Here is a 22,943-nt window from a genome sequence, read left to right on the forward strand (position 1 = left end):
ATAATGAGTTAATAGGTTGTCCCTTCCAACAGTATCAACATGAAACTTGCTCTGTTTTCCTATTAAAACAGCATGAATGCGTGTGGACATTTATAGTCTCTTCTGCCCGTCTATATGATCTAAATTATTGGCCTGTTTGCATGCCTAGGAATGTGAATGTGTTGGACTGGGCAATGCCCAGTCTCACGGGTTATGATTTGACAAGTCATTTTGACTACTATAGACAGACCGCCACTGTCATCTGAACGGTTTGGCCAATACTGAATCGGTCTGAAGATCACAAAAATGAAAACTATATGAAATAAGTTTGACAATGACTATCCCTGCATTACAATTAGGGCCCTTTGTTTTTGGTTTTCCACAGGAATTTATTGGTGTTTATTACAACAAAACCAGCTGAAAATCAGTGCAAAAAATTAGGACTTTTTCTGGATAAATATTAGGGTTTACTTTAGTGGACAGAAGGAAATATTTTCATTTTCTTCCCATTTTCACGCATCAAATCTTCAAACTGTTATCTGCTAACAGCTTGAAATGTGTGTGTGTGTGGGGGCTGAGGTTCATCAGTATGTTCAGATGCACATACACACATTGAACAAAGAGGCATGCAAGCTCTGAAGTGTATCTTCTGGATCAATAGAGCTTTACTTCACCATGCAGCTTTGCATACACACACAGATGAATGTAGTATCATAATAAATATCTCATACAATGTACTGTATTTTCCTCAATAGTTTTTTTTATATATTTGAATGATACAAAAGTAGAGTGAAAATTGGAAAATGAATACTTCTTGTAAAACCCAGGAATTTTCCCCGTAAAAATCGGATTCAACTGAAAATAAAGGGGCTTATTTATAATTCACAGCAAGAATGGTGAGTACACCAACCATCCCATATGAACTGTATCCACTTTAGTGATTTTACTAGTGTTTAAAAATGGCAGATTGCATAATTTCCTCCATTTATAACAAAATGTTGCCAGGTGACAGCAGCCACAGAGGATGTAAAATATTGAGACCTATTCCAGATAGGATATTTGCTCAGACAGAGCTACTAACCATATCAAGATGTGCTAGTGCATGGCAAAATATTACACTTGATTTTGGTGCAAGACATTTTTTAAGTGAGACAAGGTGGGTGAAAATCTTTTCTAGGACCAATGATTTTTTTTTTTAAGTAGATAATCCATTGTTTCACAAATAAATATTCAAAAGGGGCAGAGTCCCAAATGTAGGTAAGAAAGTTATGATTGTGGAGTTCCTGATGCAATAGTGTAACGGAGACAGACCATCACACAAATCAGACCTAGATAGGACTGAACAGTTAAATCTGAAAAATAAACATTGAGTTACATAGTGACAGATTTATGTAATGGGTATACTTCATATATGCAGTGTTGTCAAGTCAGTGTTTCATTAAAGAAGGAAAGAATCATATCAGTAAAGTTACTCTAAGCCATTGGTTCTCAACCTATTTACCATAGTAGACCACACCCAATATTACCTGTGTGGCCCTGAGGATGACACATGGGCCGCAGCTGTGCTGATTGGGCCGAAGATTAAGACCCACTGCTCAAAAGGGTTTGTTTTTTTGGATTTGGGTGGTGGTAGCATCTACCCATCCACGGTCAGAGAGAAGCTGTGACCTTGGGAGTTTAATACCAGCCTGGAGTAGACAGTGTTAATTTTTAAAATCCTTGCAGGCCCCACCTTCTGCACGCAAAGTGTCAGAGTGGGGAATCAGCCTTGACACCACATACTTTACTGTTTCCACAGGACATTAAAATATTTAGTGTCCACATTTCATTCTAGCATTTGGTATTAAGGGAAAATTATAATTTTCTTAAACCAACCTAGAAGGGGAGCTAGGTTCTGCAGTGGCCTAGCCTTTCTGCATATGAAAATCTAGGTTAATATCCTGTATTTAGAATCACAAGTGAAAACATATCTTGAGGTGAATGGTCTCATATAAAATAACTATGTTGGTTGGCATATAAACAGCAGCTTTCATAGCATTTGCTTACGCATGGCTAATATTCAGCAATCCATCACCTTTATGAAGACATTAATCCAGTACAAAAACAAAACCCAACACCACACACAAGAAGTCAAGGTGAAAAGAATTAACTTCAGATACATATGATTTATCTAAAATAGCCCACAAAACCAATAATGAGACAGTGAAAAAACTTAACTTAATTTATTAGAACCCAATAAATGTTTCAGTAATCTTGAACACCTCATTCAGGACAAAAGTTACATTTTGAAAGTATCTTAAGTAAAATCTTGCGGTGTACAAAGTACAGTGTTATCTACTGAAGACTGCAAATTTAGAATTTTAAAATTTGTATAGTAATGGGGTATTGTTATGGCATCTCACTGAGCAGGTTCAGCTTTTTATTTTCATATTGAAAATATACTCACATCATGCAATATTTTTAAAGTGTGTAATGAATAGTCCTGGCTTAAGTATACAAAGCTCAAGTCTTTTTTTTTTTTTTTTTTTTTTTTTTTTTTTTTTTTTTTTTTTTTTTAAAGTCAGATGCTTAAGCAGAATCTTCTCAAAGATTTGTTTTCATGAAGTTATTTAAGACTTGTTACTGAAGTAAAAAAAAACTGATGACCTTTTAAATTTACTCAAAATTTATTCAAAATGTTCACTTAATCACCACAATGAATCTTAAATGTAATACGATGTTGTTTTAAATTTGAACCTGAGTACAGAGATAGCAAAGTACAATCACCCCTGTCATAGGCCCCATAAATTGTATTCACAGTAGCCCTTTTTGAGAGGCAGATAGCATTACTAACCTTAAATTTGAACTTAGTGTGAATAAACAAAACCATTTCTGTGGAATTCAGAAAGTATTTAAACCCAAAATATAAACAAGTATCTACCTTACAAACTCTTCTGACATAGAAAAGCAACAGTGCAGATGTCAAATGTTTGAAGAGATCTGTATCAGAGTATTACACTTTCAATTAAAATGACAGACTTGAGCTGTTCATGAAATTAAGAGGGTTCATATGATTGTATCTAGTGATTGCAAAGACTGCACATACTTTCCTTTAGTTTTCTCTAATGTGAATTTATACAGAATTGTTGTAGACTACTTCTAATTTAAGAAACACTTGTACCCTTTAAAGGTGTTAGCAAATAAGTTTCCTACAGCTTTGTTAAGGGAAGTTTTAAAATACTGATTCAGTTTTTAGTTTGACTGGTGAAATCAGCTAGCCATACCTCTTCGATCATGGATAAAGTTACTAATACTCTAATATCACTGATTTCCAACTATGGATATAAACTTTGGTCACTGTGTGCTAGGATTAAATGGCTCTGATTTCAGGAAAGTTGCTGTAGAATGTTTGTCACCTATCTCTGTCCTTAATTTATTAAGGAAGGTGCAACCCATAAATATTTTTACACATTTTCATTCAGTTGTCTCAATTGAAAGCTTACCTGCAAAATACAAAATACAGCACCCATGGAAAACAAAGGGGTATTTTCATTCATACAGATAATATATTCCTGTATAAAAGAAGTCCTTCGGCTGTCCAATTGTTTCCACAGTATATTTGTTCCATATGTAAGATAAAAACTGTACAAGTTCTCCAGTTTACAAGATTTCCTAATTTGCAGAAACAATTCAGCCTAAATTGGTAATATATTAGTTTGTTTTAAATGCAAAGATTACAGGTAAGGTACAGTCTTTAAATTTAATTGGCTCACTATAACAGAACAGAAATGTCATTTTGATAATACAATTTGCAATAGTACAACTATGTACATATATATACACAGCATTTTATGTCTCCTTCCATTACTTAACTAACATTAAGTAAATTTATTTTAAGTAACCTATTATTGTTTCTTTATTACCATCTTAAGGATTACTGAAACAAAAATGGTTCAGTTTTGCAGCGTTTCAGTTCTGTTGCAAATTCTCTTAGATATTAATTCAGGTTTTAAAGCACATCATTGAAGCGTGACTTTCCATAGTCTCCAAGGTCAATTTGAAGTTCTTTCTCTTCATCATCTGCAATTGAAATATTCAGATCCAAATTAATATACAACTAAATGATCACTACTGAAACTCATTTAAAAATAGCTTTCCAGAACACATCTGGTTACAGACATAGGTGGGTACTGACATGGGTGCACACCACATTAAACCTGCCTGTTCACAAGAATAGAGTAGACATGCCAGAGATGTCATGATGGCTATATCTAATTACAAACCCAGTGGTCTTCATTTTTTGGGTTGCCTCTGCTGAAGAAGTGGGATTTTGATGGTGCTAGATACCCTTATTTTGGAGTGCTGAGTTTCAGAGATTTGATTGATTTTAAGAGATTCTAGGACTGGTTATATTTATTAGTTGAGAATGTCCCTTTTAAATGTACCAGATAATCCTATTAGATCCAAATCCTTTCCAGAAGAACGAGACTTTGTGCCTTCTCCATTTTCCCCCACCTTCACAGACAGTGCATTACAAGGAAAAAAAAAACCCACACAACAAAACTGTGTACCTCATGCAGAAAAGTTACACTCTTGCCTCTAGCTCCCACTGCCAAAAAAGCTGAATATGGTCTGATAACGAACCAAGCTATACATTTCTTCTCTCTCTTCCTCATGAGCATAAAGAGGAACACTCCAAAAATCTTTGACACAGTCAATTGTGAAGCAGTGGAATCCATGCCCAGTATTTCAAATTGTACTTTTAATCAGTGTTTTTGAAGTCTATTTTAAAGTTCACATTTGTGCTGCTAAGACACCATAGTACAGCGTCTTATGAAGTCTTTAAACAGCAGACTCTAGGCTTCAGTCTTGTATTATATATTAGCCGCTCTATTACGTTTTTTATATTTTTCTTTCATCTTCAGGTCAATTCAATCTTTGTTGTGCATTCATCTTCAATGTCATCATACTGCCTATGAGAAAATTCTCAGTTATTCCTTTCTGCTCAAAAGATGAATGCAGTTATCCAGAAAGGTTATCATCTGACTGATATCCTCCATGTCATTTATGACATTTACCTGCTCAGGACTTGGGGAAAAATATATTTTAAGCCAGACATTAGCCAGAGGTAGAGATGAAAGATTTCTTTGGAGGGTGAGATCCAAGGGGAATGCCCAACCCCACTGCTAATTCCAGATGCTGCAAAGTGGTCGAATTTCTAATCAGATACCATGTATGAACACTGCATAGCGGATTGCATCCTTCATATCAGCCTTCGATTGATAGGCTTTTGATAGATTTGTAACTTCATCCTCAACCACTGGAAGGGAAAAGGAGTTCTCACTTTCACCAAACTTTGCAATACCCTAACAGTCTACCACAGCAATTGTCAAACTTTACTGTCCTGTTCTATTTCTTCTTCTTTCCAACCTAACATGGGGCTCTGGCCTTTTCCTTCCTGCTTTCAAACCAAGAAAGCTGAAGTTCCAAATACAGCAATGGCAAATTCTGAAAGATATTTCAAAGCTTAGAGCTCCCCTTCTCCAAATTTGTTGCATCCCTCCCATTCCTACAAGTAACATGGGCAAGTTTCACTGCTGGAAGCAGTTTAATTAGAGCTTTCCTCAAAACGCATCTTATTCAGAAAGTTCACACTGAAAGCTTCCTTCCTAAAGTACTTTGCATTTGCAAGCTGGAAAGTGTCAGTTTTAAGGGGTAGTATCCTTCTAACAATTCTGGAACAAGTCTTACCATCACATTACATACTGCAGTAGTCCAAGTCTCAAATTTAACCTCTGTGAAATGTGCATTACAATGAAACCAGGCTGTCATTGGCTCAGCAGTATTTCAGTTGAGCCAAAGACTCATAATACAGGTGTCAAGAATTATTAAACAATTAAAGCCACTCAAGAAGACTGCATTCTCTGTGTGATGTCTCTTATATGAATGTGAAATTTTCAAACACTAATATTGCTATTAAATACAACCTGGAATATAAGCATATTGTGATAAAAAACAAGAGCTGCTTAACTTGATTTGTTTGCACCTACAATACTTTCTGCTTTGCCTTTAAAGCCACAGAATATTTTCCAAAAACATTTTGATTTCACTTTAGCCAAAGACCATTGAGATTTTTTCCTTCTACTCATTACAACAATGAAGCCATGTCACCAAAAAGTGTGTTGACTAAATACATTTTTAATGCTTCCCCTGAACAAAGTATTGTTGGCTTTTCCCTGCCATTCATTTGTATACCAAAATCAGGCAAATAACCAGCACACAGAAAAACAGAGCAAATACCCAGCTGTCATTCCTTTTCCTTCAGTTCTAAGCCACTTCTTTCATCTTGAACCTGTAGAGATCATATCTGCTACTCTTCTTTTCAGGCAGATGCTCACAAGTTAACACAGTGACCTTTACTGACAAAAATTAAGCCCAGTCACTTTTGATGTATACAGTATGAGTTCCAAAAATCTAAGTTCCTATCTGCTAGTCCAAAATAAAGCCGCAGAACCCAGATTACTGAATTGTCAGGCATCATATCTGTAAACGTCCAAGACTTTTACAAAGCAATTTCTCTTTGCCACCAGCTGATCCAAATCAATATTAAGTACAAACAAGTTAAAGCAATTTACAACCCAAGGCTTATTCGAATAAATACAATTTAACCACAGCTCTCTATGCCTCTGACTTTTCAATTTCCCACCAACATCCCTTATAGAATCGTGCTGTAAGAACTGGTGTACAGAAGAGTATACTAAAATATGCTGTTTATAATGGCATGCAACACAAGTTATGTGTACTCAATCTCATCACTTGCTCTGTAGAATACAAACCACTATAACACTGGGTTAGTATTGAAAGGTCAGTCAAAACTGAATCCAACCTAAGAACTCACACACTGATCTACTCAGTTGAGCAAGAGCTGCATACTGCAGGGGGAACAATCCTGCACTGGTCCAAAGCATTGGATTAGATGACCTAATCAGTTTTTCCCCCAACTCTAATTTATGATTCATAGAGCACAGCAGTAAAGAGAGCGAGAGAGAGAGGGGACTGTACTGAGTGGAATACAGAAAACTAGCACTTTGAGAAGATTTAAGAGTGGTCAGAGTGTTGTAGGGACTAAAATGAAAAGCTAGGCAATATGGCCAAGGTTTTAAAAAACTGGAGTCATATTTAGTCACCTGCCTGAGTTGTCAAAAGAGATAAAGCATCCAACAAGTACCTACTGAGGGAGCTGTTGGACGCTCATCTCTTTTCAAAAACCAGACAGAAGCCTAACTTTAAGCTCCTATTTTTGAAAATCTGGATGCATGGTTTAGACAGTGACACAAGTGTCTAGATAGAACTCTTTCCTTAACTTTACAAGATGTATGGTTAAGAGCAGAAATCCCATACTTCTGTAAGTCAATGGCAATAAAACAAACAGGCTATGTATTCTACTTGGTCAGATCTCCAAATCGAAGATACAAAGTGGGTTTTACAGACAGTTAGAACTGAAGACATAGTAGCCCTATTCAGATGAAACTGAAGACAGTAATCCAGAGCATTTAGAAATGCACCTGTCATAGCTGATCAAAACTGCAAGAACAGGAGCCTCATGCTGGAGGAGCAGCAGTAATCTGTGTTCGTCAGTAAGTTAATTCATTGCTCAGAGTTCTGATCTGTACTTATGTACTCTTTCACCTGTTCGTTAGCTTCCCCACGCCAACACAGCCACAGCATGATGCATATTTAAGTGCACAACTACAGGAGTCAGTTGGTTCTAACCATATTTAGGGTCACTATTAACTATGCTTATAAGAAAGTCTTTCAAATTTATTTCCTGCTGTACTAACCCTGTTATCTGGGAACTTTTCAGGAAAAGAATATGCGGTTACAATAAGATGATCAAGAACAGGCACCTATAAAACTTCAAAATATTTTGTCTTATGCAATTTTCTTTTAGCTGGAAATATATTTAGTACCCTAAACAATTTCTCCATAAAACTGTGGAAACTTTTCACAAACTACTACTACTACTACACTACCATACAACATTAATAGTTTTCAGAGTAGCAGCCGTGTTAGTCTGTATTCGCAAAAAGAAAAGCAGTACTTGTGGCACCTTAGAGACTAACAAATTTATTAAAGCATAAGCTTTCGTGAGCTACAGCTCACTTCATCGGATGCACAAATGCATCCGATGAAGTGAGCTGTAGCTCACGAAAGCTTATGCTCTAATAAATTTGTTAGTCTCTAAGGTGCCACAAGTACTGCTTTTCTTTTAACATTAATAGTGTAATTGGAAACACGCAATGAAGAGTCAATACACTGAAGTGCCCGCAGAACAAAAGATGGAGGCATGCACATATAAGTGGATATTAGACTATCACTGAGTTAACTAGTTTTGAAGTTAATAGGGTAAATTGAATGTCTGTTGAATCTGTGTATTAAGCACAAAATAGTTTAGTATAGTTTTTAGCTACTAAGTGCTGATAATTTTATGATCAGCAAACACCCTAAGATAGTTATGAATACTATAGATATAAGTAATAGTCTCAAAATACATGTTAATATGCCTTTGAAATTGGTTTAATAAATGCAGAAGCATGTGTTCAAAATAACTAGCTACGAGACTTCCTGATTATTGAAGGCAAATAAAACTGTTCCTGAAATTTAAGTCATGCTAACTTTACTAGCATAATAAGCAGATTCTTTCAAAGATTTATACAATGTTAAAATATACTGTATTGAAAACCGTTATAAAGTTGGTTTTGAAACAGTAAGTATAAACATAAGTGAAAGACTGCCTGAAGAACATTTCTTTTATACTAAGGCAGTTTTGATTAGGTAGTAATATTGAAGCTGTACACAAATTCAACAAGTAAACTCAGTGTAGATTTTTCTTTAGTGGGATGGAGACAAGGCCCAAGCTCACCTTGGACGTCTTCTTCTCCACCATCACCATCCTCTTCCTCATTGTAGGCCAGTTCAGCCTGCTTGTCTGCCTCATACTCACCCACGTTACCATCATCCCCATTATAATCCGCCAATTTAGAGCCATGCTGCGGATCAACAGGGGATTCATTCTCATCAAAGAATCGGCCTGTGAAGTAGGCAAAGGATTAAGTCAGAAGCAAAGAGGAAAGGAAAGAAAAGAAAGGATTCTAACAAAGCAGACCATAGATTAGAATCTTCAGTCCTCGTAGCCATGTCAGTTATGAAAAACTAATACTGTTTTATGAAAAAATCTCCATGCAAAAAGAAAGATTTACTTGATTATTTAAAAGAAGTTTTGAGAATTCTGCTGGTCAGTGGCACATGCCAGCTAGCTCTTACAGTATTTGGTTACTATGGGCTTCACAATTTGGAGGAAAAAAAAAGAGAGTGTTTAAATAAAAGGCTCCATATACGAAGATCCGGAAATACCATTCACTTTTCCTCGAATGCCAGAATTTATCCATGACAATGAAGAATTTTGAATTTTGATTTGCTTGACTTTTACCATCACATTGGCAAAAATTTCAAAAAAATCTTCTCCTTAGAAAGCAGATTGGTGATTTTCTGCTCACAGTGGTGAAGTATAAATACTTCAAAAGGAATTCAGCTAGTCTCGAGTGCACCTTGCTGTTGTGGGTCCAATCCAACAAAGACCAGTGTGGAGTCTTGAATATTTTTGTTCAACTATGTAGTTACTATATCTTTATACTAACTTTCTTGTTATGATTTAAAGGTTTCGAAAATATAGTAAATATCTTCTTAAGCTTTTAAACAGGTATGAGGAATAGTTCCACAATGAAATAAAGTACTACAAAAAATGTGAATTAGTTGGAACTACAAAACGGATACACAAACTAAAAATATATGAGGAAAGATGAATGGTTTAATGGAAATTGAGAACAGGTGTTCAGTTGAGTATCCAGGGGGGTCTGAGTCCACTACAATTCAATAAATTTGTCCACTACTTGGAGGAGAGAGTGCAATATGCTAATCAAATTCGCAGAGATGAACCTGGAAGGATTGCAACTGGAGACTAGATTAAAATGCAATACAATCTTTATATATTGGAGAGGAGCTGAAAATTGAGATTTGATTATATCACAATCATGACAGATGTAAAGTCTCATATGTAAAAAGCAATTAAATGCAGAAAAACTGAATGAGAGAATGCCACTTCAACATTAGTATCAGAGAAAAGTGCGCGTGCAGTAGATGATTTGACAGAGTGGCATTGTTTTAAGAAAAGCTAATGCTTCATTGTGTACAGTAACATGTGATTAACAGAGACTGGCAAATACTGAGTAAGGTTTCCACAAATATTTGCTTGAATTTTTAAGTGAGTTCTCTTCAGCTATGTTAGTGCAAAAAAAAAAAAAAAAAAAATACAAATATTGCACTTTTTTATTGCATTAATATTCACAGAAAGCAAATCTGAGTTTAACTGGCACAAGTGTCCACAGAAAGTTTCTAAGTCATATACAAGGAAATATGAAGATTACATGCACAGGTATGTACTACATGCATTTATTTAAAAAAAACAAAACAAAAAAAAAACAAAAACCAACAAAAAACCCACAGGGAACAAAAACAATACCATGTTTCTTATTTGCGCAATCACAGGTAGTGCACATGTCTATTGAGCGGTACCAACCTATTCTCAGAACTTCTCAAAATTAATCCATATATAGTTTCATATAACAGGTTAGAAGAAATTATGTCCGGCTCACAAGCAAAAAAGTCAAATTTAGATACGAGTGGGAAATGTGTAATATATCGAAAAAATGTTAGAGACAATTGCTTTAATTAGCACTAAGTTAATTACTGCGTGTATTCTTGGGACTGCATTTTAAACAAATAAAGGTCAGAACTCAGGAGAGAAGTACATGTGTTAAGTTTTGTAAATAAAGGCTTCTGAGGAAATGAAGAACTGATCATGCTCAGTCTACAGAAAAAGAAATGACACTCAGTCTTCAAATATGAAGAGAATAGATCAACTTTAGTCAGCCAAAGTTAGCATAACCTACAGTAAGATAATTCAGGTTAAAAACTGAAGAACACAGGTAGGAAATAGAACATAGCTGCTAAAGAGTTGTGGCAGATATTGAAGGCTAGAATGAATATTTATCAAGTTTAGTTAAGACTAATTAAACCCACTGTGCCACAATGAAGCAATATATTTGAGGACAAATGGGAGCTCTTATCAACCCAAGTGATTCTGTGGTACTGACTTGTAGCCATCATGTGCCAGAAACATCAGAAAATTGTATTTTTGAATAAAATTTCCCTCTAAAAAGAGAATCTATGGCCAACAGATGGCACAGTGCCAACCGATATAACGAGACTATAGGTTCTGCATTTTTTCATCTTTCGATTGTTTTCTAGTTTTGCAGAGTCATTGTTTAAGTGTGTATTTGCGACATTACTGTCAGATTTCTTGCTATCTGAGGCTTTATTCTGCAGCATATAGCACGTAGATAGACTGGTATGCCATCTACCTACATGTTACAGGACCAGGAAGGGCCACAAGTGGTTCAGATATTCAGTCCATCAACAGAATGGGCTTTGTGAACAGCCAGAAGGCACGATAAGGTGGACAAGTGCCACTTGATAAAAAAAGTTAAAAGTGAGTTCCATACCCTTGTTTCAAAGAAACGCCAAGCCCTTCAGAATTTCTAAAAGGATAAAACTATATGGAACACATGTAAGGACACAAAATGAGCTTTTAATACACTCAACTCGCCTCTAATGTTGTTATTTTATTTACATATGCCTAGCTTTAGTAGAAGACTAAATAGAATAGTCTATATTTGTTCATTTTTAAACAGCCTATTAGGTTGGTTTAGTTGAAATTAGTTATAAATAAAGAGATTCATATGCACAGATGAACCTTAATTTGCTATTAAGAACATACTCACTTTAGGGAAATTTTTTGTTGGAGATTCAAACAACTTCCATGGCTATAGTTCCATTAAATTTTCCTGATTTCAAATATTCGTATAATACAGTATTTTGTCCATTGATACGTGAATAGAAATAGTTTAATCTCAATTGCATGACACTCTGCTCAAATGTTTAAAAAAAAAAAATCAAACTTCAGTATCAGTATATAAGACGCATGAAAAACATCAATCATTTTGAGAATTCGTTAAAGGTTAAGCCTCAATGTAAAACATGAAAGCAGGAGATGAAGTGTTTGGACCAATTTCTAGTGTTCAAAAAAAAATAAAATAAAGCAGACCAAGTGTGATTCAACAGGACAGTAAAATTGGCAACGAAAACCATTCAAGTCCTTAAAAAGATAAAAAAAAATGAATTTCACTGATATTGCACACCAAGTTTCTCAACTTAAAAATAAAGGCATATAATTTCCGATCAATGTCAAGGAAATCTGTAGTATATTTAAAAATATTCAGTTTACAGAGCTTGAGCTTGGCATGAGAGTTACTTTTCTTTTTAGTTAACATACTCAGGTGTTCCTACAAGTTGTGACAAGATTATTATTTATTTGTATTATGGAAGTACAAATGAGATCAGAGCTCTGGTGTACTAGCTGTTATATGCTGTTATATATCACACCCGAGGTATGATACACACTCCTTGTTCCAAAGAGTCTAACAATCTAAACAAAGGATAATCTAAACCAAACAGCGTACCATATCACTGTATTACAAGAGAAAAAGAAAATACAGGTGTTGATACTATGGTAAAAAGATGCTATAGAAAATTCCAAAAAAGACATTACAAAAACAAGGGACCATTGCATCCAACAAGAAAACAAAAGCTTTCAGTAAACTGGTCATGTAGGTTAGGTGTTGAGTTTTTCCCACTTAAAGCTTATAGTGAGAATTCTGTTAATTTACAAAACAGATTTCCTGGAGATTTCACTTTTACTTAAACTCCCACTCTTTACCATGTGCCCTGCAAAAGCTTGATATTTTGTTATATTAATATTTGTAAAGTGCTATGGACTCTCAGAAGCACCAAGAGCTAAATTATTATATTTATACCATCTATCATCTGCCCTTTTTCTTGAATGAGCTGACTGCAACTAGGTATGGAAACAAGCTAAGTAACTGCTCCTACAAAACCATTACAGTTTAGGAAACTGTCCACAAGTATTCCACTTCTGGTGTGCATGCCTCCCCTCCCACCACGCATACAAAGTTGCATTCTTTTGAACAGCATTGTCCCCTGGGGCCTCACCTGTGCCCTGTCACCAAGGGCATAAGGGTTGGACAGCCACAACCAGCCTTCACCTCCTTACTACCAAAGACAAGCTGGAACCCATGCTGAGCACTGTGCAGTTTCCTTCTCTATCTAGTTTTTAAGTCAGTATTGTAGTTATAATTCTTAGGTAGATTAGTGAAAATTTTAAACTCATTGGCAAAAAAAATAAAATTTAAATGAGAGGTGCTCCAATACAGTACCACCTGGACATGGTGAAATCAAAATCCCCAGGATCCTGTCCCTCTTGCAAAGCCACCATTCATATTAATAATGGACACCTGAAGTACCTCTTCTGCCTCACTGAAGCACACATATTGCTCAAGTGCTCAATGTCATGCTTTTTCAGACACACACAAACACACACACAGAGGGAATCCCACCTAAAACTTTTCCTCATGGAAAGGTCCCTGAGGGTATCCTCCAAGACAGAGTAGAGAGTGTCAGTTAGTGCTGCTGTAAGCCCTGGGTCCAGTCCTCATCAAGCAAGTTCCATACATCCATCACAGAATCAGCAAAAACCTCCAAACTCTCCTCGCTACAGAGTTCTGAGGAGAGAGGGAGGAAAGAACACCGCTCTAAAAGGGATAGGAGAGACAGATCTCCCTCACCAGCACCCAGTAGAGTAAGAGACAGTTTGAGACCCGTTGTGCCACTGACACCTCAACACCAGCAGGTTTCCAGATGGCCTCTGCACTGTTTCATGAGCTGGTACATGCCTTGACTAGTACCAAAGCATCGGCACTGAAACATCCGGCATCAAACCACCTGCCATGTCACCTGCTAATGCATGAGATGCACATTCAGAGCAGATCTTTTTGGTACCAGGAGACTTAACAGTAACCAGCCTCCCAGAATTGTCATGGCTGGCCACTAATAAAAAACTCCTAGTTCTGGGGGCATCTGGGTCAACCACCTCAGTTTGTACACAAGATAGTTAAGAACCACCTACACAGCCTGAGAGAATGGCTCCACCTATGGAGGACACATACTCTTCCCTCCTCCACTTCAGCCAAGTAAAGTAGAGAGATGTCATCCACATACTTACCATGCTCTCCTCATTTTGAGCCAAGCCATTCTGACATGGACAAAATTCCATAGGACAACAGGAGGTGATGGGGAGGAAGGGAACTCACCCTGGGCCCTCTTGGGGAATCTTCTTTGGCCAACAGCACCACATCCCAAACAGATACAATCATAGCCATTCTGGCGCCGTTGGGAGATGCAACAGCAGAAAGTTTCATCAATTGGTTCTGCCTCCAAAGCCAGGTTCTCCCTCACATCTTAGACCACATCAAGAAGGGCAACTGGTGCACCATACTTCCCAACATCTGGACCAGGATTTAGACCAAAAATTTCTTCGAGACAAATGTCCAGCCTATCCCAATGGCAATACAGTATCACCTAATGAAGCTGTCACTCCAACTGTTCCAACCCAATCAGGTGATTACCGGATCTTCCAGGAGCACCTCCAATGAATGGCTGATATCTTGGAAATTCCAGTAGAAATAGCGCAAGAGAAGTTGCACATACTTCTTGAAATCCCATATTCAATTTCCAGAAGACTGTCAATGCCAAAATATCAAAGGTTTCTTGGAATAAACAAGGGATCTATGGCAGACCCGAAGGTCAGTGACACCCACGTCACAGAAGACAGATAGGCACTACCAAGTCCCATTGGAGTGGTATTAGTATTTCTATAATCACCCCATACCTGGATCCTTGGTAGTTGCAGCTGTCCCGAAGAGGTCTAAACAGAGACCACCCAAAGCAATACCTCTCTGGCTGTAAAGCCCATTCCTCAGACAACTTACAGACACACCTATCAAACTGCCAAATACTTCCGGCTAGATACAACTTCCTGAATTGGGCCAGAACATCATTTTATTGAGACGCTCCCTCAGGAAAATAAGAAAGAACTTAAGACTCATCACTGAGGAGCAACTGGTAACTTGCACCTCCTTACAAGCATCCTTAGATGTCTCAGATGTCAATAAGCACCATAGCAACTCCAATTACTACATGCAAAGCGTCTTGGTTGCAGTTGTCCAGTATTCTGAAGGAGGCCCAAATGACCACTGAGGAGCCATCCTTCAAGGATCATAACCTTCTCAGTACCCATACTTACATATGCTAAAAGACTCATGAACCACCTTGTGCTCTTTGGGGGCATACAGCCCCACCTCCAAGGAGGAAGCAATACAGGCCAACAGATAACAGAGCCTCCAAGGAAGAGGGAGAGGTCCCAGAGAAGACAACCTTCTGACCCTTCCTCCACTCCCATTGGCAGGTTTGACAGCCCAGACAACAACCACATAGAACCACAGGATTTATTTTCCTGCCCTCACCTAAAGTAGCCCTTGACTTTCACCTAAATAAGCGATCCACCTGCTAGTTTTCTTCCGCAAGCCTCATACCAGTTGGAGTGGAAGCTAGATTCCATACTTTTAAGATGTAGTCAGGACTCTCTCCTACTGTTTGGATTGAACAAGAACATTCAGGAATTCACCTAAAGTGTTTCTGGCATTTGACAGAGTGAAATGACAGCCCATTTCTACCCAAAGACAGTTGTGACAAAGTTCCTCCTCTACCTTGGTGGGTCTTGTGCTTATTGGAGGATTTGCTCACCTTGGAGCTTCACGGCAGCCCTCAGTTTGGCCATTTTCGTGAACCTGAAGTCCAGGTCAACTCCTCCTGTGTCTGACCAGGAGTTGGGAGGTTTGGGGGGAACCCGGGCCCGCCCTCTACTCCGGGTTCCAGCCCAGGGCCCTGTGGAATGCAGCTCTCTAGAGTGCCTCCGGGAACAGCTGTGCGACAGCTACAACTCTCCGGTCTACTCCCCCATGGCCTCCTCCCAACACCTTCTTTATTCTCACCATAGGACCTTCCTCCTGGTGTCTGATAATGCTTGTACTCCTCGGTCCTCCAACAGTACGTATTCTCACTCTCAGCTCAGTTCTCTAGTACCTCTTGCTCCCAGCTCAAACACAGCACACCACAAACTGAAGTGAGCTCCTTTTTAAACCCAGATGCCCTGATTAGCCTGCCTTAATTGATTCTAGCAGGTTCTTGATTGGCTGCAGGTGTTCTAATCAGCCTATCTGTCTTAAATGTCTCCAGAAGGTTCCTGATTGTTCTGGAACCTTCCCTGTTACCTTACCCAGGGAAAAGGGACCTACTTAACCTGGGGCTAATATATCTGCCTTTTATTACTCTCCTGTAGCCATTTGGCCCGACCCTGTCACACTATCTAAATGGGTTCTGGACTGCATTAGAACATGTTTGAGGTAGAACATTGGGGCCAACCTACAAAGATCAGAACCTACTCTCCCAGAGTTCAAGCAGCTTCTGCAGTTCCACTAAGGTGTTCCAATCTCAGATGTGTAAAACAGCTACCTGAAGTTCAGTTGACACCTTTACCCAGCACTAATCCTTGGTAGAAAGCTCCAGGTCTGATACGTTCTTTGGAAGAGCTATCATACAGTCATTTTTCAGTGACACTGAACACGAGTTCACTGCTTGCAAGTCACAAAAACTGGAATACATGTGGACAAATCAGTCAAAAAAGAAAGAACAGGCTTTAGGAAAAGTAGCTGTTCTTTGTGGACTTCTATAGCAACAGTGTTCCCTTCCAAAAGGCAAGGGAAACCAAAGAGTCAACACAAGAATTCCATTAACTAAATATTTCAGTATCTTTAGATATTTCTTCCTACTAGAATAATAGGCTACAATGCACTGTTGGAGAAAGTTTGTCCAGTTCACATTTTGTTAGGTATGCAAAATAATTACTCTGAATCAAAGTCAGTTCATTCATTTAATTGATTCTGCTTTACTTTAAAAAAAAAAAATCATTATACCCTTCCAGCCTAAAAGCAGCCCAAGTGCTTCAGACTTACTATAGACAAGTTAGTTTTCACTGTTCTAAAGCTTCACATTCAGAAGTAGATTTAAGAATGTCTAATCACCAAAACTTGTCTTTTGTTTCTTCCATGAATAACATGCACACCATTTGGATAATGTGTTTTTAAAAAGTCCAGTAAACAAAAGTTAAGTTTCCAGAAGTCACTTATTTTTACAGATATGTTTATAAAATGGCTTTTCAATTGGGAAAAAAAAGCAAGCAAGCAAGCAAGCAAGAGGAGGTTTTTTGTTTTGTTTTGGTTTTGTTTTTTAAAAAGAGCACAAATCTGGGATTTTAAGAGGAAGTACAAAACCTACCCCAGTACATAGAACCACATTTCACAGGGAACTTTTCATCTGAAAAAGTTTCAAGAGCTTTTTTTTGATGTAAGGGGAAAAAAAAAAAAAAAAAAAAGACCTGGTTGAAATATATAAATCAATGCAAGTACTCATGCCAGTGCAATCTTGAACTTCTAACGCTACTAAATGTCAACAGATTTACAAGAAGAAGAGACTTCCTAGGAAAATAAGACAAAATAAAATACAGTGCCAAAGTTACTCTTCTAAATGGCTTTTTCTCACCCCAAATGCATTGTAAACAAGTAATTCTTAAACAGTCGAAATTAGGTCTTGAAAAATAACTGGGTTAAGATGTACTGAAGAGCAAAGTATCCTCAATGCTAACATGAAAAACTTGATGTTTCAAAAACTGAAAACCAAAATTTAAAGATGAAAAATAACAAAACATACTATGTGTGTAACACACAACATGCAGTCCACATGATAAATTACAGAGCCACATGAAATTGTATTTGTGATGCACCTTTGTTTCACCTACACTCTGCCCACTAATCCATCCTTGGCAGGACAACAACTCATTCTACACATTAAGTGCAACTTGCTTCTGTCAGAAGAACAACAATTCTCCAACACTGACATAAGGCAACAAAAGGGCTCTTCTAGAAGATATGTTTGGAACAGAACAAGCTTCTCAACAATATGCAAAAACCAACCAAACCAAGTCCATTTCCTCCCCCATTATAGTACCAAAACTATTTCTTTGGTAAAAGCATTCAAGACATAGCCACTAAGAAGAAAAAGTTAAAACGGAGTTAAGTCATATTGATAGATACAAGCAGCTGTCTACCTGCAAAATAGAAACTAATTTTAATATTGATTGAATGTCTTCATACTTAATTATTTAAAATGTAAATTGTTATAAATTGCTACATTTTTAATACCCATAAACATAGTTTAATAATTAAAACTAATCTCTCTGAATAGTGACATGCTATTGTCTTAAGAAAATTAAGGAATGTACTTTCTGTAATAATATCTTTACATATTTAAATTTTCTGCATGTTTAATTTCTGTAAGGCCACCCACACAATTGGTCACTTTGTTTTTAAATGAGTGTTATTGCAATAGATACAACATGAAAAGACATAGATGCATCCCAAGGTTATTGACTAACTTACTTTGCTTCATCTTCTGGAAGTCACCAACTCTATCCTTTGGAGCTTGTTTTCCAAGTTCAGTTTTAATTTTGTGTTCTTTTTTACTTTCCAAATTTTCTTCAGGAATCAAGAGCTGAGGAGGATTTGGAGGTATCTGCTTCACAATATTAACATTTCCTTCATTGTCAGCATTTAAATCTACAGCATGAAGAAATGTGTTATTTTGTTCTTTTAAGTTTTCCTTCTGTACCATGAAAAAAGGAGCTTACAAAGCTTCCTCTAAAGATAATTTAGTGTAGTCCATACTTATATTAATGATGAGGACAAGGCCTTGATTGTTTCACTCAGATACTTTTCAATGCGTTTCTGACCCCATAAGCATAAGATTGTGCTAAGCTTCCTCCCCACATGCATTCTGTCCTGGATTTTTAATCAATACCTCCTGTACAGCATTTAGGATTTCAAGAGTAATGATTTAAATTAGGGCTGTCAATTAATTGCAGTTAACTCAAGCGATTAACGCAAAACAAATTAGCTAGATTAAAAAATAATTGTGATTAATCGCAGTTTTAATTGTGCTGTTAAACAGAAAGCCAATTTAAAGTTATTATAAATATTTTTGGATTCTTTTCTACATTTTCATATATATTGATTTTAATTACAACACAGAATACAAAAAGCGTACAGTCATCACTTTATATTACTATTTTTGATTAAATATTTGCACTGTAAACAAGAAATAGTATTTTTCAATTCAGTTCATACAAGTACTGTCGTACAATCTCTACTGTGAAAGTGCAATTTACAGATGTAGAACTATTTTTATTTATTTTAGACAACTGCACTCAAAAACAAAACAATGTAAAACTTTATAGAGTCTACAAGTCGAAGCATGAAGGGTCATATGAATGTTTAGCATATCTGGCAGGTAGATACCTTGCAACGCTGGCTACAACAGTGCCATGCCAACGCCTGTTCTCCCTTTCAGGTGACCTAAATAAGCAGCAGGCAGCATTATCTCCTGTAAATGTAAACAAACTTTTTTGTCTTAGCAACTGGCTGAACAAGAAATAGGACTGAGTAGACTTGTATGAGGTGAATTGAAAAATACTATTTCTGTTTCTTTTTTACTTTGCAAATATTTGTAATAAATAAAATAAAATGAGCACTGTTCACTTTGTATTCCATGTTGTAACTGAAATCAATATATTTGAAAATGTAGAAAAGAATCCAAAAATATTTAATTACATATAAATTGGTATTCTATTATTGCTCAACAATGCAATTAAAACTATGATTGAGACTTTTTTTTAAAACCGTTTGACAGCCTTAAATCAAATGCAAAGCCACTGAAAATGGGGTGGCAGATATACACGAATAAGGAGCACAGAGAATCCTTTCAGAAAGTGAAATCCTTACCCCACTGCCACTGAAATCAAAGCTCTTATTGAATGCAGTGGGGCCAAGATTTCACACAGTCTCTACTGCTTTTCTTAGAGACGAGGAAAACTAATTTACCCAGAACAAAATAGCTTTTGTGGAACAAAGTCAGAGCCATGTACAATTATAGAAATAGATGTAGAAAGAGTCATTTCTTAAAGACCTACTATTTGGATATTTAAAACATTTTAAAGCTTATACCTATGCAAACTCTGAACACAAAAATACACTAGTTTTAGTATCTTCAAGTTTAATTTCTTTAAGAATTTGCAATGGACCATTAAGGGACATTTTTTCTTTGACCATTGGTAGTTCTACTGGCACAACTTATAAATATCCTAAAGCTGTTTGGTCAATTTACACAAACACAAACTATGTTTCACTTTCCTAACAACATTTGAACATACATTTTGAACTACAGTGTAGACAGAATCCAACCTTTCCCCAGGACTTCAAACACAAAAACCAAACCCACATCATCATCTTCTGTACCCTTGCTCTCTGCCTGACATTAGTAGAACTAAATCTAACTGGTTAGGATTAGAATAATAATTTACTGTTTCTCGTGGTTTTAAAAGTGAGAATTAGTGGATGCTTGCAGCTAACCTTAAATGATTTGGTAGCAGAAATTAGCTATTGAACAAGATCTTATGAGATTATGAAATATTGCCTGTTAGAATTCATACCTGGAACCATATGTACAGTAGGAAGATTCAGATTGGGTTGATGACCTTCACTTTGAGAAGTTGAAATAAGAGGCTTCTTTAAAGCTAAAGAAAATAAATCGATTCACAATAAGAGTTTTGTCCAATAGAACCACCACTATATTCTAGGCTTTGCTTTAACAAAGCTCTATTTGTACCAAATTTCATTTTAAAATCCCAGTGCTACAATTGAGAAATTAAAACTTCTGGGTAAAGTTTTCAAAAAAGAACTTGATTGACGAAGCAACTTAATCCCCATTGACTTAAGCACTTGACATTTTTACCTTCTACCAAAAATCCGAATGTTTTCTGACCAAAAAAGTCTGTATTGACACAACTCCTAACATATATGGGTTTTAAATCATCTGGACTATGTTCACTGACTAATTGGCTGTCTAACACTTCACAGATTTAAATCAGAATTATATCAAATAGCAATATTCTATAAAATTAGAACATGATTTTTCCAACCAGCAGGAGTATCTTCAGCTTTAGCAGGATCATTCTCTTCTATTCCAGGCATGCCTGCATCACCTCCTGATTTGATTTTCTCTGTCAAAATAAAAACAAAGTTCTTCTGTATTGTTCTTTTGACTTTAATAGTGAATTCAGCATTGGTGAAAGGCACTGGGCTGACAGCACTGGAATTGAGTCAGTTATCCACAGACCAGGCAGCATGTCAGCAATGACAGCACAAGATTCCGCACACTGCCCTGCTAGTGGACTTCCACTCTGTTCTGGGGGGACCAATGAAAGGGCAGATCAGACTTGGAACTCAGTCTTTTCCCTCTGTGCGGAGAAGGACAAGGACATCATAGAAGTAGCTTTTGTAATCAGAATATCTAGCCAATCACAACTGAACTGAGGCAAACTGCTGACTATCCTACCTCAAAAACAATAATGATTCTGTTTGATGGGGAGGGTAGAAGACAATTAACACATTTATCCAGTGACGCAAAAAGGAAATACCTTTGCCATTAGGGATGTGATTGCTTGAGGGTTCTTCATTCTTTACTAAATTTTTCTCATTTGTCTCTTGAACAGTCTTAGATATCGCTTGATCATCATTCAAACCCCGTTCAATGTCTTGTCTTGGCTGGATTCTCTGTGCATCCTGTTTTTAAAACAGATTAAACATTAATAAAGATGACCCTTAAAAGGAGGGGGGAGGGGAAATCACTCACTACACCTTGCATTTCTGCTTCTCTGAACATATCTAGCAGAATTCTTATTCCTATGTCTTGGCTTCTTAGGAGAATGAACCTTAAGAGCAGTGGGTAATATGATGGAGCATGAACCAGACCCCCTATAGGCCAACATCGGCCGTTGCCTGCCAGGTATACATGCTGCCCATGCCCTCCAAACCAGACATGCCAAACCCACCAAAAAAAACCCCCCCAACAACAACAAAAAATCACACACACATATAAAAATTGGGCTTGTTTTTGGCTTAATTGGCTTGTGAGTTGCTTGTTGACTAGTTTTTGGCTTGTAGCTTGTTGCTTCTTTTTTTTGATTGGCTCCTGGCAAGCAGGGGCAAAGGGGGGGGAAGAGGAGAAGATAGAGTCCGGGGTGCACAGCGGGCCCACCACAGTCTTAGACTGCAGGCCGGGAGGAAATCTAGTCACAGAGTGTTGGGGTTCTTAGGGATTGGCTTGTTTTGGCCTTGTTTTGAAATGGGATTAGGTTGATTTTTGGTTTATTGTGAAAGTCGGGGTGCTTATTTACTGCGTGGAAGTTGGTAACTGTGTGCCAAACATGAGCCAATTCCTGCAGTTGTGCAGGAACGGACTATCAGAAAGAAATGCCTATTCAAGAACATTGTAAGATCAAAGATTGTGTCTCAGGGCAAGAGGGAAAAGAGCCTTCAGAAAGCTAAGACAAAATCAGACTTCAAACACAAACACAGAAGTCCCTGAAGGAATCTAGGCTTATGGCTTGTAAAAGGCCCACCTTGACCATGTTTCTCTTCCTCCAACAGGTGCATCACAAGGGTAAGGATTCCTGAATGCCTTGTGCCAAGTCAATGACTCCATTTACAGCAAAACAGATCTTAACTGGTTTAAAAGGTGCTCAATTCAGTAATTCCCTTTTGCAGGAACAATTTATATCCCCAGACTAGAATAAGGGTGAAATTACTGAGTAGGTATACCTCTATCTGAGCAAAGGTGCATATTAAATAAGGTGCAATTACTCAGATTTGTACCTGAAATTCATTTTACAGACATGAACTTCACCCACAAATAGGGTTGCTAGGCTGCTGTCTGGCTGAAAG

The 22,943-nt window shown here is 37.2% G+C and overlaps 1 protein-coding gene across 5 annotated transcripts in view; it reads right to left on the reverse strand.

Annotated features, from left to right (window-relative positions):
- Positions 1-2,626: 2,626 nt before the first annotated feature.
- GOLM2 (golgi membrane protein 2) overlaps positions 2,627-22,943 on the reverse strand; it is a 30,271-nt gene continuing 9,954 nt past the window's right edge. Inside the window, exons 5-11 of one of the 5 annotated variants that reach the window (XR_005295269.2) lie at positions 21,638-21,782; positions 21,140-21,220; positions 20,651-20,734; positions 18,546-18,722; positions 8,882-9,049; positions 4,530-4,931; positions 2,627-4,038 (exon numbers count right to left, since the gene is read on the reverse strand). Coding sequence is in view for 3 of the 5 variants with exons in the window: in XM_038419045.2 (XP_038274973.1) it covers positions 3,968-4,038; positions 8,882-9,049; positions 18,546-18,722; positions 20,651-20,734; positions 21,140-21,220; positions 21,638-21,782 (726 nt within the window). In the remaining 2 variants the exon portion in view is untranslated. Of the gene's footprint in view, positions 4,039-4,529; positions 4,932-8,881; positions 9,050-13,550; positions 13,716-18,545; positions 18,723-20,650; positions 20,735-21,139; positions 21,221-21,637; positions 21,783-22,943 lie in introns of those variants that run through there. The other 4 variants (XM_038419045.2, XR_006274594.1, XM_043493367.1 and 1 more) reach the window with 4 other exon arrangements.

Source organism: Dermochelys coriacea, chromosome 10 (assembly GCF_009764565.3).
Source record: "Dermochelys coriacea isolate rDerCor1 chromosome 10, rDerCor1.pri.v4, whole genome shotgun sequence".
NCBI classification, from domain to species: Eukaryota; Metazoa; Chordata; order Testudines; family Dermochelyidae; genus Dermochelys; species Dermochelys coriacea.